The 25,551-nt window shown below is 42.1% G+C and overlaps 2 protein-coding genes and 2 non-coding genes across 5 annotated transcripts in view; 1 reads left to right on the top strand and 3 right to left on the bottom strand.

Moving 5' to 3' along the window:
- The window catches only part of SH3D19 (SH3 domain containing 19), a 195,023-nt gene extending 191,510 nt beyond the window's left edge, over positions 1-3,513 (top strand). The window contains exon 21 of one of the 2 annotated variants that reach the window (XM_010372515.2): positions 1,599-3,513. In XM_010372515.2, coding sequence (XP_010370817.2) covers positions 1,599-1,715 — 117 coding nt within the window. In that variant the 3' untranslated portion in view covers positions 1,716-3,513. The remainder of the gene's footprint in view (positions 1-1,598) is intronic. The other variant, XM_030916386.1, reaches the window with a different exon arrangement.
- Positions 3,514-20,071: 16,558 nt separating this feature from the next.
- RPS3A (ribosomal protein S3A) lies at positions 20,072-25,171 on the bottom strand. The gene is made up of 6 exons (XM_010372517.2): positions 25,017-25,171; positions 24,095-24,198; positions 23,529-23,716; positions 21,603-21,811; positions 20,415-20,524; positions 20,072-20,239 (listed from the first exon to the last, which is right to left on the bottom strand). The coding sequence occupies exons 1-6, from the start codon at positions 25,076-25,078 to the stop codon at positions 20,118-20,120; spliced, it is 795 nt and encodes a 264-aa protein (XP_010370819.1). The 5' UTR covers positions 25,079-25,171; the 3' UTR covers positions 20,072-20,117.
- Positions 20,806-20,871, bottom strand: LOC115896197. Its single transcript, XR_004056129.1, has one exon. It is a non-coding gene; the product is annotated as a small nucleolar RNA SNORD73 (small nucleolar RNA).
- Positions 22,565-22,636, bottom strand: LOC115896193. Its single transcript, XR_004056125.1, has one exon. It is a non-coding gene; the product is annotated as a small nucleolar RNA SNORD73 (small nucleolar RNA).
- Positions 25,172-25,551: the final 380 nt, after the last annotated feature.

The raw sequence follows: 25,551 nt of genomic DNA, 5'->3' as shown, positions 1-25,551 counted from the left end.
CTTAACAGTAGCCAGAGTCATATTGGACCATTGTAGCATCTTAAACACAGATTCTAAGAAATGTTTAGAAACCATAAAGAACAAAATAGTTATGTCTTCATCTGCTGAAGGAATTCTAATTTGCACATGAATAAGACACACAGCCCCTTTGACTAACCCGATGAAGATAAATCAGTGTCCTGAGTCAAGGTGAAGCTCTTTAAAATGGGAAAAATGCAAATTTGATATTGGGGCCATGGCAAGAGAATCGCTTGAACCCAGGAGGCGGAGGTTGCAGTGAGCCAAGATTGTGCCACTGCACTCCAGCCTGGGCCACAGAGTGAGACTTTGTCTCAAAAAAAAAAAAAAAAAGATACCGGGGCCATAGGAGGAATGTGATAAACCAAATGGTAGAGGAGAAATGCCATTATGTGCAAGAATAAATGTAAAGTGCAAAATGCTCTGGGTATTGATAAAAGGCAATTATAGTAAAAGCCTTTCTAAGTAAAAAGGACCATTGTAAAATGTGGCAGCCACATAGTCTAGTGGTTAGGAATACAAGCCCTGGAATCGCACTAGATTTGAAATCTGGTTCTACCACTAACTAGACATGCGACACTAGCAAGTTATAATCTATCTGAGTTTTGGTTTCTTTTTCACTAAAATAAGGAAATCTATAAAAATATATCTCAGCCAGGGGCAGTGGCTCACACCTGTAATCCCAGCACTTTGCGAGGAGGCCAAGGCAGGTGGATCACAAGGTCAGGAGTTTGAGACCAGCCTGGCCAATGTGGTAAAACCTCGTCTCTACTAAAAATACAAAAAATAGCTGGACGTGGTGACGGGCACCTGTAATCCCAACTACTTGGGATGCTAAGGCAGGAGAATTGTTTGAACCTGGGAGGCAGAAGTTGCAGTGAGCCTAGATTGCGCCACTGCACTCCAGCCTGGGCAACAGAGCGAGACTCTGTCTGGAAAAAACAAACAAACAAAAAAAATCTCTAAAATGAGGATAACATAATACTCATCTCTAGGACTGTGGTGGTGTTTACATAAGTTATTTCCTGTGAAGTACACAGAATAAGACAAGGCATACAGGAAGCACATGACTCACTCATCTCCAAGTCTTTGCCTTTATGACACCTTCAGTGAGGCCCTCCCTTGATGGCCCTAATGAGTTGGCAATCCCATGCTTTCTGTCCTCTTCTGCTAGCTTATTTGCCTTCCCGTTGTAGAATGAGGGAATATTAATTGTGCCCAGAAAAGTGTCTGACACATAGTGGGTACTCAATAAATAATCGTGTGTGTGTGTGTGTGGTAACTAGTATTATTTGTTCAAGAGGGATTTTAGATTAGGAGTGGTGAATTTGAGAGGCACAAAATATAAGCAGGAAAATCAAAGTGCAGCAAGGGTGGCAATGGCAAAGGAATGAGATTTAAGGAATAGAGGCATACAAGCAAAGGGCATCATTAGGTATAGATCATCTTTGTCATTTAATCTCTCAGCAATCAAGATAAATGAGTTCTATAGAGATTATTCATGCTGCCCTAGGTAGGCCACTATTTACTATGCTTATTCTCAACAGAAACCAATAATTCTAACTCCTTTTGTCTTACAGGCTGGAGATATAATAACAGAGCTGGAATCTGTAGATGATGACTGGATGAGTGGAGAACTAATGGGAAAATCTGGAATATTTCCCAAAAACTACATACAGTTTCTACAGATCAGCTAGAGGAGAAGCTTGACTGTGTTCCTTGGCACAAGAACTCACTTGAACTATCACCTTGACTATCAGATATGTTTTTGCACTATTTTTTTTAACTGAAAAAGAAATATCTAAGCTGTACATGGTACACTAGAATTTTCTGAAAGCAGAAAACGTCTAGATTTTGTAGATAGTTTTCATTACAGTAGAAACATGCACATGGAAACCCATGAGCTAGGGTTCTACCGAGGAAATCATCTAGTGGGATTAGCAAGGCGAAGGGAAAGCATCTGGTGGCATGCATGGCAGCATGGGGAGGCTTACACGCAGAAGTTGCACGTGGACGTCTGTTTTAATCAGCACAAGTGAATTAACCATGCTTCTTCATTTTTTTACTTTAGTTTAAAAAGAGAACATTTAATATTCTACATGCTGTAACGACATGGTTAGCAATCTAAATTTCATTTTTGATATTCAAATTAATTCTTACAGCTTGAGCATATCAACCTTATTACCAGAGCAAATCCTTCCTTCAGGTGGGAGTTTACCAACTAGTTGGAGCATTTGTAAGCACATGGTGAAATCAGCCCCTGCCCACCAAAATAATCCTTATGTTACCAAGTGATTCCCATTTGTCTTAAGGATTTGAAGGGGGTCTAAATTGGATGTGTCTTACTTAGTCTAAAGAACCAAAACCATCCCTGAAATGCCTTGCTAATACAACTAATCCTTCCATATATGTGCCATACTTATTTTTTTTCTCAGTGTATACTTTATGTTAACAGAGTTATTACAAAGCACATTTCCTGAATCTGCAATCATTCCTTTGACAATTACTGGACCCAAAGGAAAATTCATTTTCTTTGCATTATTTCAGTAATATATAAAAATTGTGTCTTGTTATAGTAGTACATTATGAATCACATATAAAATCTTAGAATACAGAACAACTGTTAAGATGGAAAACAGTGCCAAACCTCCACAGCTCATTTCTTTGTGATATAATCAGAATGAAAAATAAGAGGACAGAAGACTGATACTTTTTTGTTTTATTTTTTCCCTAGCTCATCCCTGCACAATTATTAGAGTAAATGAAAAACCATTTTCCTGCTTTCCATTGTTATAAATTCTAAGCTTAAGATAAAAGTGGTTCTTTACATGACTGAATCAATTACAGTTTATGGACTAGAGCCAAATAGGTTGAAGACAATCTTCCAAACAGATCAATGGAATAGAATTTCATTGGAAATGTGAAACATTTTCCCAACAATGTTCATGACCTTCTTCTGTTTTTGAGAAGAGTTTCATATGCTGGACCACATTTTAGCTTTTATTGTTTTTTTTCCCCATTGTCCAAAAAGTTAGGCAACCAATGACCACACTTTTACATGAATACCACCTGGAGTTCTGCAAAGAAGCTAATATTTACTTGGTGTTTGACTAAAGTTATCTCCCCATTCTGTGGTTACATTTTATTTTGGACTATGGGGACTTCTAATACGTTTTGGTGAAGAAGAGAGTATAAAGAAAATTCTTGTCAAATTTCACTCAAAAGTAATTTCATGAGAAATCTATTTAAAGCATTATCCAAATTAAATTATCATTTGCAGCAAACTGTACAACAGCAGGAAGGATATGGACTGGAACATGAGGTATATATCTTTGCCTTTATAATTTTAACATCTTATATTGAAGATTCTGAAGACCTATCTTTATTAGAGGAAAATCTCCATCTTAAATTTTGGCCTTCTGTCAGCAGAATGATAAGTGCAATAGTTGTAAATCTACTTGACACTGTAATAAACTGAACTGAACTTTCAAAGTCCCTTTCTCATACTAGACTGAGTTTTTTGAGAATGGAGGTGGTAGTGATATATATATATATATATATATTTTTTTTTTTTTTTTTTTTTTTTCAGACAGGGTTTCATGTTTCATTCCCTTTGACCAGGCTGGAGTGCAATGCAATCTTGGCTCACTGCAACCTCTGCCTCCTGGGCTCAAGTGATTCTCCTGCCACAGCCTCCTGAGTAGCTGGGACTACAGGCACACATCAGCGTGCCCAGCTAATTTTTGTATTTTTTTTTTTCTTTTTGTAGAGACAGGGTTTCACCATGTTGCCTGGGCTGGTTTCAAACTCCTGGGCTCAAGCAATCTGCCTGCCTCAGCCTCCCAAAGTGCTGGTATTACTGCACCTGGCCTGTGGTATCTTACTTATCTTTGTATCTCTAGTCCTTTGCACCATTCAGGCTCAATAAAGGTTGGTTGGTGGGTTGGGTAGGTTGGTTGGTTGGAGTGGATGGATGCACGGATGGATGAATGGATGCATGGATGGATGGATGGATGCATGGATGGATGCATGCATGGATGGATGGATGGATGGATGGATGGATGGATGGATGGATGGATGGATGGATGACTTTCACATACAGCGATACTATCTTGGATTCACTCAATATCTTTCCACTTTAATTTTTGACATAAATCTATACTGAAACAAAATTCACAGTTTTATGTCATTTCACTCTCATGTTCTATTTTGTGCTTGCCACTCATTACCCACCCAACTGACAGGAAGCAAAAAGCTAATATATGGGCTCTCATAGGTACTTTCTTATTCTGCATATTGATTGAATTCAAGGCAAGACTGACCATGTTTAAGGAGAAACATAATTTTTATACTCAGTGAATTTTATGGGAGAGAAATAGGAATGCATTCTGTTTCCTTTCAGGAATTTTAGGTTAAAATCTAAACCTCCTCAAACTAGAATCTCTTAATCCTTTTTCTTTGATAAGTTAAACCTAGAGAAGCCTTTCCTAGCAAGCAGACTCAGGTGAAAAAAAACCTAGAGAAGCCATTTAATATATTATTCTTATCCTTTGAACACTAAAAGCATTTTTCTTTAAAAGATGCCCTTGTTTACATGGCTGGAAGGGTAATGGAATATATCTGTCATTGTGCTCATAGAAATCACAGGTCTTGAATTCAGTCTGTAATACTCAAACTGAAAGAAAGTGTGCTTATCAGAATTTATTAGTAGGACTGGCATTTGAAAAAAAAATCATTTTTCTATAGGGTTGTAAATCAGTACTCCTAACAATCATTGCTTAGTTTTTACTCAGTTTCTTAAGCTTACCTAAATATACCTAGAGAAAATAATGATGACTATATGGACTAATTATAAGGTGATATGTTCACTTTGGTATAATCATTAATGGTTTATTTCTTTTAATTAATGTAAAATGCACATGAGCCATATGATTCATGATTCAATGTCATTTTGAATGCCATTGAATGAATTCTTCACAGTGAATTTTTTTTTTTTTTTTCGAGACGGGGTCTCACTTTGTTGCCCAGGTTGGAGTGCAATGGCATGATCTCGGCTCACTGCAGCCTTAGACTCCTGGCCTCAAGTGTTCCTCCCACCTCAGCCTCCCAAGTAACTGGGACTATAGGCATGTGCCACCATATCTGGCAAACTTTTTGTTTTTCATTTTGTTTTATTTTATTTTATTTTATTTTATTTTTATTTTTTGAGATGGAGTCTTGCTCTCTTGCCCAGGCTGGAGTGCAGTGGCACGATCTGGGCTCACTGTGACCTCTGCCTCTCAGGTTCAAGTGATTCTCCTGCCTCAGCCTCCTGAGTAGCTAGGATTACAGACACGCACCACCGTGCCTGGCTAATTTTTTTGTATTTTTAGTAGAGACCGGGTTTCATTATGTTGGCCAGACTGATCTTGAACTCCTGACCTCAAGTGACCATCCGCCTCGGCCTCCCAAAGTGCTGGGATTACATGTGTGAGCCATCGCATACAGCCTAATTTTTTGTTTTTTGTAAAGACGGAGTTTCACCATGTTGCCCAGGCTGGTGTTGAACTCCTGGGCTCAAGCAGTCTTCTCGCCTCGACCTCTCAAAGTGCTGGGTTTGCAGGCGTGAGCCACCTTGCCCAGCCAACTGAATTTTTTTCAGAACTAACGTGAAGTCATTTTCTAACTTGTGCCTTTTTACTTCACTGTAATTATAGAAGGAAAAAAATAGAAAGCCTGACTCAGAACACCACCACCATCTAGGGGCCTCTCTCTTAATTGCAAGCTCATCCTGTTACACCACAGAAGAGAGCCCTTGGAGACCAGAGCTCAACTTGCAGAGGTTAAATCATTTGCCTAAGGTCACAGTTACTTGCAGAGCCTAAAGTAAAACCTGTCTCTGCGGATTTCCAATCGAGTTCTTTTTCCATTTATTATGGCAACGTGATACATTTCTCTTTAGCAGTTAAACAAGAAGAATTGATCTGTTTCATTGGCCTGTAATGGTTGTAGCCTCTAATACTTCATGATTAGAAAGAATTACACAGTATGTATTAAAGCCTTGAAGTTTTATCCTTCAGGAAGAAAAGTCCTGTCAGCTTCTCGGTTTTATGTGGACAATTTATATTGATGTCACCTAGAAACTGAAACATGAATGGATCCACTAATGGGGATTCCTTTTTCTCTTTAATAGAAAATATTCAAATATTTAGAACATCAGATCTTGTACAGCTGTATTTTGTAGAGCTCTACCCTTGATAACAGTAGAGCAATCATAAATCTAGATTTTCATTAAAATATAACACAAAACACTGTATAAGTATATTGGAGTCTAATAGATTAACCAAAGCACTGTTAAGCTAACAGATTTATATTTCAGAGTCTGAGACGTATTCTGATTTTTTAAAGGAATTCTAATTATATGTATACCACGGATTATTTATCTTCAAGTATTGTAAATTAGGCAATAATTAAATATTTTTTAGGAGAAGTAATGTTTTACATTCATAATTCTGGCAGGAATATTACCTACTGGTTGTCTGTCTGTGTTTCACAAAAATTAACTGACAATACCAAAATATTGGCCTCTGGCAGAGCAGTATGACTCACACCTGTAATTCCAGCACTTTGGGAGGCCAAGGCGGGTGGATCACCTGAGGTCAGGAGTTCAAGACCAGCCTGACCAACATAGGGAAACCCTGTCTCTCCTAAAAATACAAAAATTAGCCAGGCTATGGTGACACGGGCCTGTAATCCCAGCTACTGGGGAGACTGAGGCAGGAGAATTGCGTGAACCTGGGAAATGGAAGTTGCAGTGAGCTGAGATTACACCACTGTACTGCAGCCTGGGCGACAGAGACACTGTCTCAAAAAAAAAAAGTGTTTGTGTATACATATATGTAGGTATGTGTATATTTATATATGTATGCATGTGTATGTGTATATATACATGTATGTATACATGTATACACGTGTTTGTATATATACATGTACATATACGTATGTGTGTATATACATATGCACATACATATGTATATACATATACATATACACAAACGTGTATACACATACACATATATACGTATATATACATATACATATCAAAAAATAATCCGTATCAAAAAAATAATAGGGCTGGGATGGATGTTACACACTTCGAGGAATTGATACCTGCAATAATTTTTCCTACCTTGACTTCTTTTTTTTTTTTTTTTCCTGAGCCGGATTTTTGCCCTTGCTGCCCAGGCTAGAGTCCAATGGTGTGATCTTGGCTCACTGCAGCCTCTGTCCCCAGGTTCCAGCAACTCTTGTGCCTCAGCCTCCGGAGTAGCTAGGATTAGAGGTGACTGCCACCACGCCCAGCTAATTTTTTGTATCTGTATTTTTATTTTTGAGATGGAGTTTCACTCTTGTCAACCCAGGCTGGATTGCAATGGTGTGATCTCGGCTCACTGCAACCTCTGCCTCCTGGGTTCAAGCCCTTCTCCTTCTCAGCCTCCCAGGTAGCTGGGATTACAGGTGTCCACCACCATGCCCAGCTAATTTTTGTAGTTTTGGTAGAGACAGGATTTCACCATGTTGGTCAGGCTGGTCTCAAACTCATGACCTCAGGTGATCCACCCACCTTGGCCTCCCAAACTGCTGGAATTAAAGTTATGAGCCACCGTGCCCAGCCAATTTTTTGTATTTTTAGTAGAGATGGGGTTTCGCCATGTTGGCCAGGCTGGTCTCGATCTCCTGGCCTCAGGTGATCCACCCACCTCACCCTGCAAAAGTGCTGGGATTACAGATGTGAGCCACCGCACCCGGCCCTACCTTGACTTCTTAAATGATCTTAGCAAATGGCAACCCATTACCCTTCATAGCTGTCACAGTTGCATTGCCTATCACAGCATTACGTCAGAGAATTAATGACTCATTAAATTGGTATGACTGGATATTTAAAGAAATTAAAGATTCCTACTGAAATTTGGAGTTGTGTTAATAGGATTGTGGTTACATTTCTTTTTAAATCATTTTAGAGATACATGATGAAATATTTACTTTTGATATGTTCAATTTGCTTCAAATAATTGGGGAGGAGAAATTGACAGGAACTGTGCAGTGTTAGCCATTTTACCCAACTTGTAAGCTAAAAAGTTAGTCTGTCATGGTTTCATGGATGTTAGCAGAAGACATAAGACTTCTGGGCCAGGAACAAAAGACTTTATCACTCACAGCAAAAGTGAGAACCAGAGTTTCATGTTCTTATGTGTCAGTTTCCTATACCCCCCCAAATCCCGAGGAGGTGATGCAAAGGGCCCATTATACAGTGAGTTGTGTGACAGGAGAGGAACACTGAGATCTACTATAGCAAGTGGAAGCAAGCTTGCTTTTTTCTTGGGGGAGACATTACCTCATCCTTCAAGGTTGCTCACAAGGGTGCAAAAACAGCCCTGAGAAGTGGCCAGGGTAAAGAACAGTCAAGGGATTGTATTCTTGGCACACTCAGCAAGAATGTGCAGAGACACTTGGGGTCTACAGTACATTGCCTCTGTCACTATTCACTCCTCAGCCTGACACATTCTTGGCCAAACTTAAATTTTTACACAAGCGTGCTTCTCTGACAACCAACCACTTCGATTAATCTAACCAATAGAAGCCAGAACCAAATCCACTCAATTTGTCTCATATGACGTTTAATTAAGTCTATTATCAAGACTCAAAGCAGCAGATGAAGCCAACCTGCAGTATTGATCTCAGTCTTCCTCTCCAGGGTCCCAGACAGCTCACTGTGAATAAATCTCAGGGAGTACCAGTCCGATTTTAGCAGCCATGAGGTATTCTAGGGCCAGGGTATTTTACTCATTAAGACCTGCACGGAGAGTTTAAACTGGTCTGTTAATCTCTGGTGTCATGGCAATAATTAGACAATCAATGGGCCAGAAAGTGACCCCTGTCCTTAATGGGGAGACATCTCATGACCCATTTTTCCCCTACATACAAAAATATAACCCCAAAGGACACAAGTCACTTTGGTTCAGGACTCGTTGCTAAACCTGATTTGTATCATCACATTGGTTAAGTCACAGGGGCAGTGTCACCAAATAGCCATATATGGTATTACCCAAGACCACTCAGGCATGGAAAGCATACGATCAGTCAGATTGAATCAAGGTTGTGTTGGTCCTGATGTCTGTATACATTCCAATTTGGGTGCTGTTGTTGATGATATCAGGCACAGCAGAACAGTGCAGGACTGACCATGTCCACAGAGATTTTCTGTTTTCATAGCACATTTCATAGTGGTCTGGACAAACCCAGCAGCAGGGTAGACTGTTAGCTGCAGCTGCCACTTGATTCAGGTAGTGGTTTTGAATCAAGGGCAGTGGTTCCAGCTGGGGGCAGTTTTGCCCCCTCAGGGGACATTTGGCAATGTCTGAGCCATTTTTATTTGTCACAACTAGAGGGAAGGTGCTACTGGCATCTAATGGGTACAGGCTAGTGTAACTGCTAAACAATGAATTATCCGGCCTAAAATATTAATAGTGCCAAGGTTGAGAAACTGACCTAGGGAACAAATTGTGCATTAATGATTCCCCTTCCAGCTAGGCATGGTGGTTCACACCTGTAATCCCAGCACTCTGGGAGGCCAAGGCAGGAGGATCCCTTGAGCCAGGAGTTTTAAGACCAGCCTGGGAAATACAGTGAATACAAAAATAAATACAAAAAATACAAAAATAAATACAAAAAATAAAAAATTAGCCAGGTGTAGTGGCATGTGCCAGTAGTCCCATCTACTTAGGAGGCTGAGGTGGGAGGGTCCCTTGAGCCCGGGAGGTCAAGGCTGTAGTGAGCTGTGATAGCAGCGTGGCATTCCAGCCTCAGTGATGGAATGAGACCCTGTCTTTACTCCTTAGTGTGGTCTGAGCTGTTTTCTCCCCGGTTGCCAGGGTTGTTGCCTTCCCTCCACTGATACAAAATTAATACCTGTAACACATTTTTCTTCAATCATCCCATCTTTCATCCAGACCTTTTCTTTCACCTTCCTCTTTCAGCCAGACCTTTGTCCTGATTACTATCCAGGAGACAGTGAAATGGAGATAATCCCTTTCTGGGATTCTAGGACTGTCCTATTCTGTGACCCAAATACTGGATAGTCAGGTATGTGGAACAGGAGTCGTCACGGTGATATACTCAGTAACCTCTTTAATGCTCAACAATGCCAGTTATCTGCAGATGGTAGGGAGTGTGAAATAGTCATCAAATAATCTCTTTTGGCTCACTGCTGAGTGGCCTTTGTGACAAAAGGAGCCCTATTGTCAGACTGCAAATAGTTTGATAGACTAAGAATATGACACATTAGTTTCAATAGCTGTCATTGTGTGGTCCAAGTCAGTTGATAAGGCTGAAACAGCTACGTCGTAGCCTAAGAATGTCTCAACAGCAGTCAGCCTGTCCGTCATGAGTTGTCCTAAGAGGAGGCCAAATGGCCAGTGTAGTCAGTCAGTTCGGAGCAAGTAGGCCCATATCCTGTGTAATGTGCCCTTATTTACCTCCAGACAAATGGGATAACTTTAGCAGGGGTCACCAAGATTGGCATGCATGAGAAAGTTCTTTACGAGGTGCCTAGTCCGCCATGGTGGATGTGTTGCCATTGTGAGGACAATCCAGGTGATGCTGACTTCATTAGCAGCTTGATTCCAAGGTGTTATCAGTCTTAGGTGTTATCAGCCCTTAACCACAGCCATCTACATGAGTGACCCAGATGTTCCGCTTGGCAGCCACAATTTATTTTCATAGTTTATAGCCTTAAAAGAGATGTCTTTAGTCTGCCTTTCAAGTGGCAGACCAGATGTCTAGGCCATTAGTAACAGCCCAAGTCAGCAAAAAATAGTGTGATGGCTCACACCTGTAATCTCAACTTTGGGAGGCTGAGGCAGGAGAATCCCTTGAGTCTAAGAGTTCAAGACCAGCCTGGGCAACATAGCGAGACCCCCCCCCGCCACCCATCTCTACAAAAATTTTAAAAAGCAGGTCATGAGACACACACCTGTAGCCCCAGCTACTCAGGAGGTTGAGGTAGGAGGATCCCTTAGTGAGCTGCAATCACACCACTGCACTCCAGCCTGGGCAACAGCGCAAGACCCTGTCTCTAAAAATAATAATTGTTAAAATAGGACAAGGTTAATCAAAAGCAGTATTGGCTATGAGAACTGAGTTCCGCCCACTGAGCAGGGATTTCATTCACTTCAGTTGCATGGCTATCACTGAAGTTGGATTGCAACAGCAGCACAATGGATAGTATCAGCTTGCCGTTCTGCAGAGCCATCAGTGAATCAGGTCCAATCATTTAGGAGACTTATGTGAAGTAAGGACCCCATTGAGCCAACAGGTGCAAGTACGCTTCACGCAGTGGAGTGCGAGATAAACAGTTTTCCAGAAGTTTCTACTAGCACTTCATGCAAAACCAAGACAATCCTAAGGCTGCTACATCCCAGAACACACTTTTTTTTTTTTTTTTTATCAGCAAGGCTTTTTAAGTGAGGCTTGCGGTTTCCAATACCCAAAGCCCTCCAATAAGCCTAGAAGCAGTGAAATGTCAGAGATAGCAGTTTGTCCTCGACTGCCAGAGGGATTAAGCACTGTGAATCCATCCACACAGTCCCAAGAAACTACTTGGTGAACGGGCTCCTGAATTTTTTTGGAGTTTTATCAAACACTCCTGTTGGTGGAGGTGTGGCGAAACCACAAAGTATGAGATTGAGAATTCTGAGTTGTCAAACAACTGGACAGCATCCTCTCTCTCATGTGAAAACTGTGGCCATCAGAGAGTAGAAACACTTGTGTTTAAATACTGACACTCACACACACATGGCAAATGGCAGGGGAGTTTGTTCCATTAACACTTTTCTAAATACAGCAGTGCCCTGAATGGGAGATCCTCCTCTGAAACATGAAGTGCACAAGCATGTACACATCAATCTCACATTTAGCAGTGGAAAATAGAACACTGAATTGGCCCAGAGGGACTCACACACTTAAATTTAACAATATTTTTGCCTGGGAACGGTGGCTCACACCTGTAATCTCAGCACTTTGGGAGGCCAAGGCCGGCAGATCACCTGAGGTCAGGAGTTGAAGACCAGCCTGACCAACATGGAGAAACCCCATCTCTACTAAAAATACAAACTCAGCCTGGCGCAGTGGCACATGCCTGTAATCCCAGCTACTGGGGATGCTGAGGGAGGAGAATCACTTGAACCTGGGAGGCAGAGGTTGCAGTGAGCTGAGATCGTGCCATTGCACTCCAGCCTGGGCAACAAGAGTGAAACTCCATATCCAAAAAAATAAAATTTTTATATTTTTTAAATAAATTTTATAAATTTAAGAAATTTAAGAAACCTTTTTCTCCACAGCAAGTTTTGCCCAAACCCTTTCAGTTTAATTTGGATGCTTTATTTTCTTATTTACAGTAGGCATTGGCAAACTTTTTTCTTTTTTTTTTTTTTTTTTTTTTTGAGACAGAGTCTTGCTGTGTCGCCCAGGCTGGAGTGCAGTGGCGCGATCTCGGCTCACTGCAAGCTCCGCCTCCCGGGTTCCCGCCATTCTCCCGCCTCAGCCTCCGAGTAGCTGGGACTACAGGCGCCCGCCACCTCGCCCGGCTAGTTTTTTATATTTTTACTAGAGATGGGGTTTCACCGTGTTAGCCAGGAGGGTCTCGATCTCCTGACCTCGTGATCCACCCGCCTCGGCCTCCCAAAGTGCTGGGATTACAGGCTTGAGCCACCGCGCCCGGCCCCGGCAAACTTTTTTCTTAAAAAGCCTGATAAATCGTTGTGGCCTTGTGGGCCAAGAAGCAAAACTGGGATGTAGGCATATAACAAGAGAAAACAATTTCCACAAAATTAGTAATGAAATTCAAACTATGATGATAATAATTGAGTACTTTTTTTTGTAATACAGATCTACTAATGAGGAAAAAAATGGAATTTTTTTCTTTTGGGATGGGGACTAACATTTCATTAAATTAGGGCTTAGTGATTTCCATTATAAAAATGAGTTGCAAATTTTCATCTGTGAACAATGATTCGTAACAAGATTTTCTGTATTTCTTTCTTTCTTTCTTTTTTTTTTTAAGACGGAGTCTCACTCTGTTGCCCAAGCTGGAGTGCAGTGGCGCCATCTCAGCTCACTGCAGCCTCCACCCACTGCAACCTCTGCCTCCCAGGTTCAAGCAATTCTCCTGCCTCAGCCAAGTAGCTGGGATTACAGGAGCATGCCATCACGCCTAATTTTTGTATTTTTAGTAGAGACGGGATTTCACCATGTTGGCCAGGCTGGTCTTGAACTTCTGACCCCAAGTGATCCACCCGCCTTGGCCTCCCAAAGTGGTGGGATTACAGGGATGAGCCACAGCACCTCGCCTGTATTTCATTTGTGAAGGTGTGTTTTCTCAGGTAAAACATGGCGCTCAAAATGTTTGAGCGCAGTATCACTGCAGTTTGCAGTGTGCACCTCGGTATGAAGTGATGAGTGCACCACCTCAGTGTGAACTGCATCCGCACCACTGCAGTTGTAGCGCAAAAAGCAGCAAGTGGGCCAGGTGCCGTGGCTCATGCCTGTTATTCAGCACTTTGGAAGGCTGAGGCAATAGGATTCTTTTGAGTCCAGGAGTTTAAGACCAGCCTGGGCAACATAGTGAGACCCCATGTCTATTTAGAAGTAGATTAAAAATTTTAAAAAGCAGAAACAGACAATACTTAAAGATGAATGAGTATGACTGTGTTCCAATACAATTTGATTTGTGGATATTTACATTTATTTTGGATTTCATATAATTTTCACAGGTAGTAAAATATTTTTTCAAATCTATAAAAACTGCAATTTAGGAAAACTTTACCTGCAAATTTTTTTTTTTTTTTTTTTTTTTTGAGACAGATTCTGGCTCTGGCTCCCAGGCTGGAGTGCAGTGGCACAATCTTGGCTCACTGCAACCTCCTCCTCTGGGGTTCAAGTGATTCTCCTGCCTCAGCCTCCCAGGTAGCTGGGGTTACAGGCCTATGCCACCGAACCCGGCTAATTTTTGTATTTTTAGTAGAGACAGGGTGTTGCCACATTGACCAGGCTGGTCTAGAACTCCTGACTTCAAGTGATCTGCCCAGCTTGGCCTCCCAAAGTGCTGGGATTACCAGCCTGGCCAACATGGTGAAACCCCATCTCTACTAAAAATACAAAATTAGTCACGCATGGTGGTGCACACCTGTAATCCCATCCTCTCAGGAGGCTGGGGCAGGAGAATCACTTGAACCTGGGAGGCAGAGGTTGCAGTGAGCTGAAATCGTGCCATTGCACTCCAGCCTAGGCATCAAGAGCAAAACTCTGTATCAAAAATTAAAAAAAGAATATACTGCCTATGTAACACTACTTAATCAGAAAAAAACCCTAGCAAGACATATTCAAGCAAAATTACTGGATTTTAAAGAAACAGAAAGGCTGGGCGCAGTTGGCTCACGCCTGTAATCCCAGCACTTTGGGAGACCGAGGCAGGCCGATCACAAGGTCAGGAGATCGAGACCATCCTGGCTAGCACGGTGAAACCACGCTTCTACTAAAAATACAAAAAATTAGCCGGGCGTGGTGGCTGGTGCCTGAAGTCCCAGCTACTCGGGAGGCTGAGGCAGGAGAATGGTGTGAACCTGGGAAGTGGAGCTTGCAGTGAGCCGAGATCGTGCCACTGCACTCCAGCCTGGGCACAGAGTGAGACTTTGTCTCCAAAAAAAAAAAAAGAAAAAATTGGGGGGGCCTCTACCCAAAGCCAAAGACTTTTAAAAGAAACTTAATTATCATACTTTTCACTAGCAATGCTTTATGTTATTAAAAAAAATTGAAGTAGCGTATTTAAGATGCTCAGAGTGAGCTAAGGATGCAGCAAAAGTGCTTTTGAGACAGAAAGTACACTGACAAATTATACTCACCATGGAAGAATAAGAACTTCCTAAGGAACCTACCAAAGAACATGCTTCAGACAACCAGAATAACTAGACAGCCATCAATCTAAAGACTGGTGGTGGGCATTAAACAGTTACTTGTGGCCAGGCATGGTGGCTCACGCCTGTAATCCCAGCACTTTGGGAGGCCAAGGTGGGCAGATCACATAAGGTCAGGGGTTCGAGACCACCCTGGCCAACATGGTGAAACCCTGTCTCTACTAAAAATACAAAAAATTAGCTTGGTGTAGTGGCAGGCGCCTGTAATCCCAGCTACTCGGGAGGCTAAGGCAGGGGAATCTCTCGAACAGGGGAGGTGGAGGTTGCAGTGAGCCATGATCACATGCTGCACTCCAGCCTGGGGGACAAGAGCAAGACTTCTTCTCAAAAGAAAAACAACAAAACATAGTTACTCGCAGCACTGAGACTAAATGAAGGCTAAAAGGGAGAGTAGTCAAGTGATGGCTGTATACTCAAGCAGTTCTGACACAGTGCAACTATGAAAACTTCGTGGGGAAAATTGGGATAAGCACATGCCCCCAAAAATTGTAACCGTTTTCAGTAATCATTTGATCTCCCCTTCCACACTCTTCCACATTTATGAACCAGTGTCATTACTGAATTACCCAGGTAATTCAGGATACTCTCCCTAGCAGTTTTTCTCCCTTTTCACATGAGTATGCACTTTCATTAGTGATACTGCTCAACTGTTCAAATTAAAGAAGCAAAAGCTCATTTCAAATTGAATATTCAGTTTGCTGCTAACAACAGCGATGCCTTGGCTGGGCGCAGTGGCTCAAGCCAGTAATCCCAGCACTTTGGGAGGCCGAGGCGGGCAGATCACAAGGTCAGGAGATTGAGACCATCGTAGCTAACATGGTGAAACCCCGTCTGTACTACAAAATACAAAAACGTAGCTGGGCGTGATGGCAGGCACCTGTAGTCCCAGCTACTCAGGAGGCTGAGACAGGAGAATGATGTGAACCCAGGAGGCGGAGCTTGCAGTGAGCCACTGCACTCCAGCTAGTCATCTGTTTTTGAAGGGTCGTGGATCCCTGATCACAAAAGTTTTCCTATGAGAAACTAAGGGAACATCGTTCAAGTAAAATCAATAAAGAAAAGCCATCCAGCTGAGATCATTCTATTGCACTCCAGCCTGGGCAACAAGAGTGAAACTCCGTCTCTAAAAAAAAAAAAAAGGAAAGCCATCCAGATACTTAAAATGAGAAATTTGCAACACCCCTTACAGTGTTTTTCAGTAGATAGTTATGTTAACCACCTTCGAGTTGGTCTCTGGGAAGGAAACTGGATTAAATCCATCAAATAAGCCAAACCATTTTTTAAAAATAAAATATGGCCAGGTGCAGTGGCTCACGCCTGTAATTCCAGCACTTTGGGAGGCTGAGGCAGGTGGATCACGAGGTCAGGAGATCGAGACCATCCTGGCTAACGTGGTGAAACCTTGTCTCTATTAAAAATATAATAAATTAGTCGGGTCTGGTGGCGGGTGCCTGTAGTCCCGGCTTCTTGGGAGGCTGAGGCAGGAGAATCACTTGAACCCGGGAGGCAGAGGTTGCAGTGAGCCGAGATCATGCCACTGCACTCTAGCCTGGCAACAGAGCAAGGCTCTGTCTCAAAAAAAAAAAAAAAAAAAAATTACTTTTGGAACCTTTTTCAAATGAGCCCTTCTAAAAGTAGAATACTATGCCAACCCCTGTTCTGAGGTGTAGCAGATTAGAGCTTGATTATGGATTATACTATTATTTTACTAAATTATATCCAGCCTCAATGCATCAAAAGGAAAACCACCATTTATGTAATAACCAGTCCTCATCCCATGACCTCTTTTTCTACCCTGGGGAGGGAGCCCTTACCATTTGGGACCCATATCTATGTCTAAACCAGCCCTTAGTAGAAAATAAGGCATTTGTTTCTTGGCTAAGGGACATTAATAGGGTATATCACTCATTCCTTTATTCAACGAATTGAACACCTAGGCAATGAGGATCTGACAGTGAATCTGTGCCCCACCACCACCAAAAACACTGTCCTCATGGAATTTTTCTCATAGACACAAGTAAACAAAACTGGAAAAAAATCACGAGTGTCAGAGGGCATCACCAGATTCTATGGAGGAGACATTATTAGAACAGACTTCAAGTCCTCATTCAGGTTGCTTAAAAATAAACAACAAACAGCAGAGACTTCAAGGAGGTGAAATAACCACTATGGCCACGTAAAGGAGAATATTTCAAGCACAGGAAAGAGCAAGGGGAATAGGAGCACGAAACAAGTCAGACGCAAGATCGCATGGATCTTTGAATGAATCATCTAAAACAGATTTTCAGGGCCTGGTATAGTGGCTCACACCTGTAATCGGGAGGATCACTTGAGGCCAGGAGGTCCAGACCAGCCTTGGAGCCTTGGGAATATAGCAAGACCCCATTTCCACAAGAAATACTTTAAAATTAGCCAGCCATGGTGTCACACACCTGTAGCCCCCGCTACTCAGGAGGCTAAGGCAGGAGGATCGCTTGAGCCCAGGAATGCAAAGCTGCAGTGAGCTATGATTGCATCACTGCATTCCATTCTGGGCAACAGAGTGAGATCCTGCCTATAAAAAATAAAAGACTTCTACAAGAGAGGACATAGACAAGGTAGGCAGTTAACAATCCAAGTAGTAATGGTGGTTAGTTTCAAATAGCGAAAGGTGGTAATAACTGATTAGACTCCAGATATATATGGTTTGAATCAACTGAATGGTCAAGGATGCCCACAGAGGACTTTGGCCTAAGCAACCAAAAGGGTGGGTACAATTGAGATGATACCATTTTAGAACATTGTATGTTAAATGCCTGTCTGACATCCAAGTGGGGATATCAAGTTGGCACTTAGACAAACCTTGATCTCCCAAAGAAAGGTACAGGCTAGAAACATAAAAATCTCCATTAATTTAAAACCAAGAACCTAGGGAGAGTATAGAAACGTGTAAGGACTGACCAAGCCCTAGGGCCTTTTATTTTTTTGAGACAGAGTCTCACACTGTCACCCTGGCTGGAGTGCAATGGCCCAATCTCAGGTCACTGCAACCTCTGCTTCCCAGGTTCACGCGATTCTCCTGCCTCAGTATCCCGAGTAGCTGGGACTACAGGTGCCCACCACCACACTCAGCTAATTTTTTTATTTTTTAGTAGAGACAGGGTTTCACTGTTGGCCAACCTGGTCTCTAACTCCTGACCTCGTGATCCACCCACCTTGGCCTCCCAAAGTGCTGGGATTACAGGCATGAGCCACTGCACCCAACCAGCCCTAGGGCCTTATAAAACTGATTAAAAGTCTAAAAAATGGAACTAGCAAAGGAGTAGCCAATGATGTAGGAAAAGCTTGAGTCGAGGATCTGGAAGACAGTTAAAATCAGGAAGAAATCAACTGTCAAGAATCACTAATAGGACGAGGTGACAACCAAAAGTCACTAATAGAGGTCAAAAGACCTCGAGTAAAAGAATGGACCACTGGACTTACCAACAAAATCACTGCTAATCTTAACAATGAAATTTCTTGGAGTGGTGTTGGAGGAAAAGCCTAACTGCAACAAATCCAAGAAAAATAAAAACTAAAAAATGTGGCTGGGCACCATGGCTCACACCTATACTCCCAGCACTTTGGGAGGCTCAGGCAGGAGGATCCCTTGAGGCCAGGAATTTGAGACCAGTCTGGACATAACAGCCAAGACCCTACAAAGAACTTAAAAACTAGCAGGGTGGGCCTGGTGCAGTGGTTCACACCTGTAACCTCAGCAATTTGGGAGGCCAAGGCGGGAGGATCAGTTGAGGCCAGGAATTCAAGATGAGCCTGGCCAAGATGGTGAAACCCCATCTCCACTAAAAAACGCAAAAAAATAGCCCAGCATGGTGGCGGGCGCCTATAATCCTAGCTACTGGGGAGGCTGAGACACAAGCATCACTTGAACCTGGGAGATGGAGGTTGTAGTAAGCCAAGATTGCAACACTGCACTCCAGCCTGGGTGACAGTGAGGCTGTCTTTAAAATAAAAAAAAAGCAGGGTGTGGTGGCACAGGCCTGTCCCAACTACTCAGGAGGCCTGAGAGGGAGGGCTACTTAAGCCCAGGAGTTTGGGGTTACAGCGAGCTATGATCACACCACTCTACTCCATCCTGGGTGAGAGGAAGATCATGTCTCTCAAACGTTATTTTTAAACAGTCTCTTTGTAGCCCAGGCTGGAGTGCAGTGGTGTGTTCTTAGCTCACTGCAACCACCACCTCCCAGGTTCAAGTGATTTTCATGCCTCAGTCTCCCAAAAAGCTGAGATTACAGGTGACCACCACCACACGTGGCTAATTTTTTTTTTTTTTGAGTCGGTGTCTCACCATGTTGGCCAGGCTGGTCTTGAACTTCTGACCTCAAGCAGTCCACCCACCTCAGCCTCCCAAAGTGCTGGGATTATTGGCATGAGCTAGCACACGACCTCAAATATGTGATTTTTTCTATGTAAAGAAAAAAAAAATGGTAGATACATAAAACATTCCTTTGAGCTTTGCTATCAAGGGGCTGAGTAAGGTGCTCTGGGATTTGTATTACTAGTACTTGTGTGGTGATGGAAGGCATAGCAAGGAATTGATAAAGGTGTGAACTGCTGGAGCCATGAGGCCAATTTGGCAAAAACAAAAAGGCTGTCTTATGTCTTAGCACAATCCATCCAGTGGTATGACAGAAGGTAGTATGATTTAACACATGCATAGGTGGCAAAGTAATAGGTAACAGAAATTTGTGGGGTTCTTTTCTCATCTGCTTTACAACTTTTTTTAGTGATTATACGAAGCAAGGTTATCAGCTAAGCAAGAAGTGAGAAAACTGAAGGCTTGAGAAGAGGTAGAAACTCAATGAATGAATGACTGTAGGTGGATAGCACTAAATGCCACCTTGGTAACAGATTCTCCGCCCCATTTCAGCTTTACAGTAAAAGTGCATAGTAGTATGTTTATATCCAATTTGTCTGGGTCAGAAAAGTTTACCAGCTGTCAAATTTACTATCTAATCCACCAAGCTGTCAGATTATTTTTAAAAAAACAATGTTCAGAAGCAAACCATCACAAATAAAACTTTTTATTTGACACTAATTGAAGTCTGAACTTTAAACAGATTCTTGGACTGGTGGTTCATATCCATCAGCTCGTTCAACTTTAGCACCTGTCTCGTCCCCAGTGGCTTTTCCAGAACTACTGCCTTCACCATGAAGCTCCATGAGCTTTCCCACTAAAAGGCAAAAAAAAAAAAAACCTGTTAGTAATAGTGTATCTTGAAACAATGGTCATCACTACTATGCAAGCATGACAGGAAGAAAAAGAAGGCCATGATATAGCCCCAAACTCCTCCTCCACCCAAAAACAATGTATTTGGCCCTACAGGAATCATGTGATTTCTCACTTACATTCAAACTTGGGCTTCTTCAGCATTTTTACTTTTCTAACGAAGACATCATGGAGAGGATAAATAGATTGGCAAGCCTTTTCTATGTCTTTTCCAATGCTGTCTGGAATCCTGCAAACCAGTAACAGTAAATTTTTTTTCTTAAAGTCCTAATTATGAGATATAAGGGGATAAGTCATTTCCTTTAAATGCAGAGAAGCCTTGGAATAAACTTACACATGTAACACCTACCTCATTTAACCTGCATAAATCCTCCTGTAAGATAAGCTATTATTTTCCTTTCACATGTAAAGGATAGATGATCTATCTGAATTACACTTAGTAAAGTCTTCTGAGTCCAAGTCTTATGCTTTTTCCATTACACCCTCTTAGCTAACTGTATATTGCATGGGAACATCAGAAAAATGTAAGTTATCACTGGCCATCATCTGGGACCGAAACTTTTTTCATCACTTATTCCCATGTGTTATTAATCATGAAAGGTTTTGTCTATTCGGTATATTTTCTCTGTGTGTATATATATATACGTATGTTTATTATTTTTTGGAACAGGGTCTCCCTATATTGCCCAGGCTGGCCTCAAACTCCTGGGCTCAAACAATCCTACCGCCTCAGCCTCCTGAGTAGCCAGGACTCCAGGCACATCCCACTGCACTCAGCTTATTCAGCAGTCTATTTTCCAAGTAGGGGAAAAACATTTCCTGTCCTTCAACTCCATCTACTGTGAGACAGCTTCATTCAAAATAAATAAAAACAAAAAAAAACTGTTACCATTTACAGAGTACTAGCAGATCAACTGAAGTCAGGAGTTCAAGACCAGCCTGGCCAACATGGTGAAACCCCATCTCTACTAAAAATCAAAAAAAATTAGCTGGGCATGGTGGCAGTCCCCTGTATTCTCAGCTACTCAGGAGGCTGAGGCTCGAGAACTGCTTGAACCCAGGAAGCAGTGGTTGCAGTGAGCCAAGGAGGATTGCACCACTGCACTCCAACCTGGACAACAGAGTAAGACTCTGACTCAAATAATAATATTTACTGAGTACTTACTCTTTCACGTAAAGGGATATAGCTAGAAGGATTCACAGACAGGATTTCAACGGACCTTTACCTTGTCTCATATGCTTTCCCTTATCTGAGGAATAATCAATACTCAAGGTTGTGATGTGTGAGGAAGCAAAGAAACACTTACAATTTATTGACCACTTCTTTCAAGTCATTTGTCTGCACTTCTCGGGTCATGATTTCCATCATCTTCTTCCGGATTTGGCGGACCTGTTGGTGCTGAGCATAAGAGGTCTTCCGTATCTGATTGTTACGTTTTTTAGTAAAACCAACACAGAACAGACGAAGCAAGTAACCATCGGTAGTCTTGACATCAACATGAGCTTCAATCATTGTCTGGAGAAAAAAGATACTGTCAGATTTAACAGGTTTTACGTTATCCATTTATACCTGAAGTTCTACTTTTAAAAAGCTGGATTGTCAAATTGTCAAACATTCATTATTAAATATAAAATATCCTAATATAAATAACATCTCTTAAGTTTACAGAATTAACTTCCTTGAACTTACCAATAGTTACCCCCAAATTCTTACCCAATTAAATAACCAGGTCCTCTCAACTGCCCTTCCTCCTCTCTACCCTCCATCACTACTACTATTTCGACGGCACCCAAACCCACATCCACTGCAAATACATATATACCCCTCTAAACAGCTCATCCCCCTTCAAGTGTAAAACTATGCCAGAGGAAAATAGGTTCTGAGAGGATCCATGGTATTTTATATGAACATCTACAGTGATTATATCATTTTCAAAAAACTGTGTTGTGAATAGGTGACTGCTATAACAACTCTAAATGTACACCTTGAGAGATGTCTTTAATGTTCCAAACTAAAGCCATGTTGATGATTAAATACCCAATTTCAGAGCTAAAATATAATTAAAAACCCCTAATTAGTGGTCATATTATTGCCTACACTGAAAAAACAAAAACCATATTGGGTAGTGATGAAAACTGATTTGCCTTTTTTGCATTTTGTAAATTTTAAACCTTAGTATTAACAAAAAAAAAAAAAAAAATCAAATACAATTTACAGATAAGAGACCTTAAAATATTTCCAGAAATGTAAACCATAAAGCCTTAGAGGAATGCCAGGATAAATGTAACGGTATAATCAGTATGTATCATTTGGGACCGAAACATTTTGTCATCGTTCATTCCCACATACAAAATATTCAAACTATGCCAGGTGCAGTGGCTCACATCTGTAATCCCAGCACTTTTGAGAGGCTGAGGCAGGCAGATCACTTGAAGTCAGGAGTTCGAGACCAGCCTGGCCAATATGGTGAAACCCTGTCTCTACTAAAAATACAAAAATTAGCTGGGCATGGTGGCGGGTACCTGTAATCCCAGCTACTCCGGAGGCTGAGGCACGAGAATCGCTTGAACCCAGGAGGAGGAGGTTGCAGTGAGTAGAGATGGTGCCGCTGTACTCTAGCCTGGAGCCTCAATCTCCCAAAAACAAAAAACTCCCCCAAAATATTCTAACTGGATAGTTAGCCAGAAACATCTGAAATATTTTCATTTCATCCTCACAATTCAATAAAATGATACTCTCACCTGCACTTTACAAATAAAGAAACCGAGGCTTAGAAAACAAGTTACTTTCCAAAGAGAACACAATAGGGAAATGGAGCCAAGATTTTAACCTCACACCAGAGGCTCTGCCACAATTATGCTCTATTGCCACAGTTAATCAACACTCAATTCTGAGGTCAAAAAATATCCTGAAGACAGGCAAAACCGTCCACCTGCACCTAAACGTTCCTCAAAAAACCACTGATCTATGCAGCAAGAAAATCTGACTTTGATGATACACCACTATTAAATCTTAGATTTAAATATTAAGTAAAATATCATGGTGTGGCAACCCCAGAGTTAGCACTCAATAACGGCAAGAAAACAAAATTTTAAATGAACTTTGTGGACATTTCACTGGTCTCAATCAATAAATAAATAAAATGAACTTGCTCCTTCCTGTCATATCAAACCATGCTATCCTTGGTCAAACACGCATAGCACAACACACTCTAAGGAACTTTGGGTCTCACCTGCCACTTTTTGACCATGGAACACATTTTGTCACGGGTAAGATCCATGCCATGGAAGTTAGTCAGGCAGTTTTTGCCCTGAACATCTTCAGTAATCAGCTTGAATTTTCTAAATGCAACTTCATCATTCTGCAAATCAGCAAGACTCACTTCAAACACACGACCCTTGAGACCATCAGATGCAATTTCTACAAAAGAAAAAACAAGTATCAACATTTAGGAACCATATAAGCAAAGTCAAGCCTGTAAACTGAGGGTAGAAATTAAGTTAATGGTAAATCGTAAAGACCTTAACCTTTGTTGTCAAATCTATCCAGACACGAGTGACTTATCGACAGTACTTATTAGAAGCTCAGAACTACCTATGGCACATTTTCTTAATTCAAAAAGCACCATCTTGCTTCTCCAAGTGCTGTACTAAAAACAAGCACTACAGGTACCAAGGCTGCAACCGAGAGCTGACATTCCCTTAAAGTCTCCCACCACAGGACCAACAGACCAAGATGCCTGCTACAATATACAAGCGCCAACTTAAGGAAAATACAAACCAAGAATAAGCTACTTACTGGTTCCTTGGGTCCTGGTGACGAGCGTCTTTCCAATATTTCTTATATTGAACATAGCAGGTGCTTTCACATCATACCAATCTTTCTTAGAAAATGGATCAACCCTGGATTTTAAGAAAATGCTTAAGTTTCATTGCAGATCATTCTTACATTTTTATTTTATTCTTACATTTTTACATGTTTATTCTGTGCTTTCTTCACTCTAATATCACTGTTAATGTTATTTTCCATTAATATTTTAAAAAGCTAACCGGCAATTTGATACTAAATTGTATCTCACAGTGAGGTGAGGGGCACAAACATAAATCTAGCTCTTCCCACTCTACGTTTCACTGCATGCATCAGACTTCGAAAGGTTATGTCCACTTCCCACCCTCATCAGTCCTTCCACTACACAGACACGAGTGACATCCATCGGTCCTTCCACTACACAGGTACGAGTAACATGCAATCTCATTAACTTTGCTGGTACGTAATGGCATGTACTGATAACTAAGACCCTGCATGGCCTCAAAGCTTAGTAGGAGCTCGCAGATTCCAGCGGGACAAAGCAAATGCAGGATTGACAGGTCCTGAATGGATAGGAGGGTGCTTTCCTCAACTCCTGCTGTCGCAGTGCCATCAAACACCCGCGGAATTGAGGCAGCACGTGAGCCCACAAAACAAACATTCCAGCCGAGTCGCGGCGGCAAGCCGGCTCAAATGCGAAGTGCGCAAGGACCAGAAGGCCTGGGAAAGGCAGCCGACCTGCCGCTACTCAACACACAGACCCTCCAGGCCGCGTTCCTGGATGCACCAACCCGCCACGGCCCGTAAAATCCGACTGGAATCCTCGCCATCCGGCCTACGCCGCGATCTAGGACCAGCCTGCCGATTCCAGCAGACATCCAAAAAGCAGGACGCCACGACAGTCGCCACTTACACTTTCTTCTTGGCTCCCTTTTTGCCGCCTTTCGTAAGGCGCTTGTTCTTGCCAACCGCCATGGCGCTGATCAGAGAGCCGAAAGGGCGGAAATGGAAGTCGCGCGAGAACTTAGGCGTACTGGGCTGGGCGCGCCGTCTACGTGACCTTTGCCCTCTCATTCTTCCGGCCTCAAGAATTCCGCGACAGTAGAGAGCGCCACTCCTGTTACTGTCGTTGCGACAGCGCCATCGTGTGTGGGGAGGTCGCGCGGCATGCCGCGGGCTCACTGGAAGCTGCGCTGTGTAGACAAAGCGTCGATGGCCTGGTTAGCTGTGGTTTCTGTGGCTGTGACGTCTGGAAGTAAGTTTCTGTAAAACCAGATAAAATGAGACGCCCACTCAACATCCGTTCAAAGCTGAACTCACCGTCTAACCCCCAAACCGGCTTCTTCTTGAGAGCATTGGCTTTGGAGTCAGTCAGCGGATCTGATTCAAATGTCGGTTTCGACAGGGTTTTGCTTGAGACCGACCTCTCCACGCTTGTTTCCTGATGC

Source organism: Rhinopithecus roxellana, chromosome 2 (assembly GCF_007565055.1).
Source record: "Rhinopithecus roxellana isolate Shanxi Qingling chromosome 2, ASM756505v1, whole genome shotgun sequence".
Lineage (NCBI taxonomy): Eukaryota > Metazoa > Chordata > Mammalia > Primates > Cercopithecidae > Rhinopithecus > Rhinopithecus roxellana.
The sequence above is the reverse complement of the archived record's forward strand: the minus strand, read 5'-3'. Positions and strand labels throughout refer to the sequence as shown.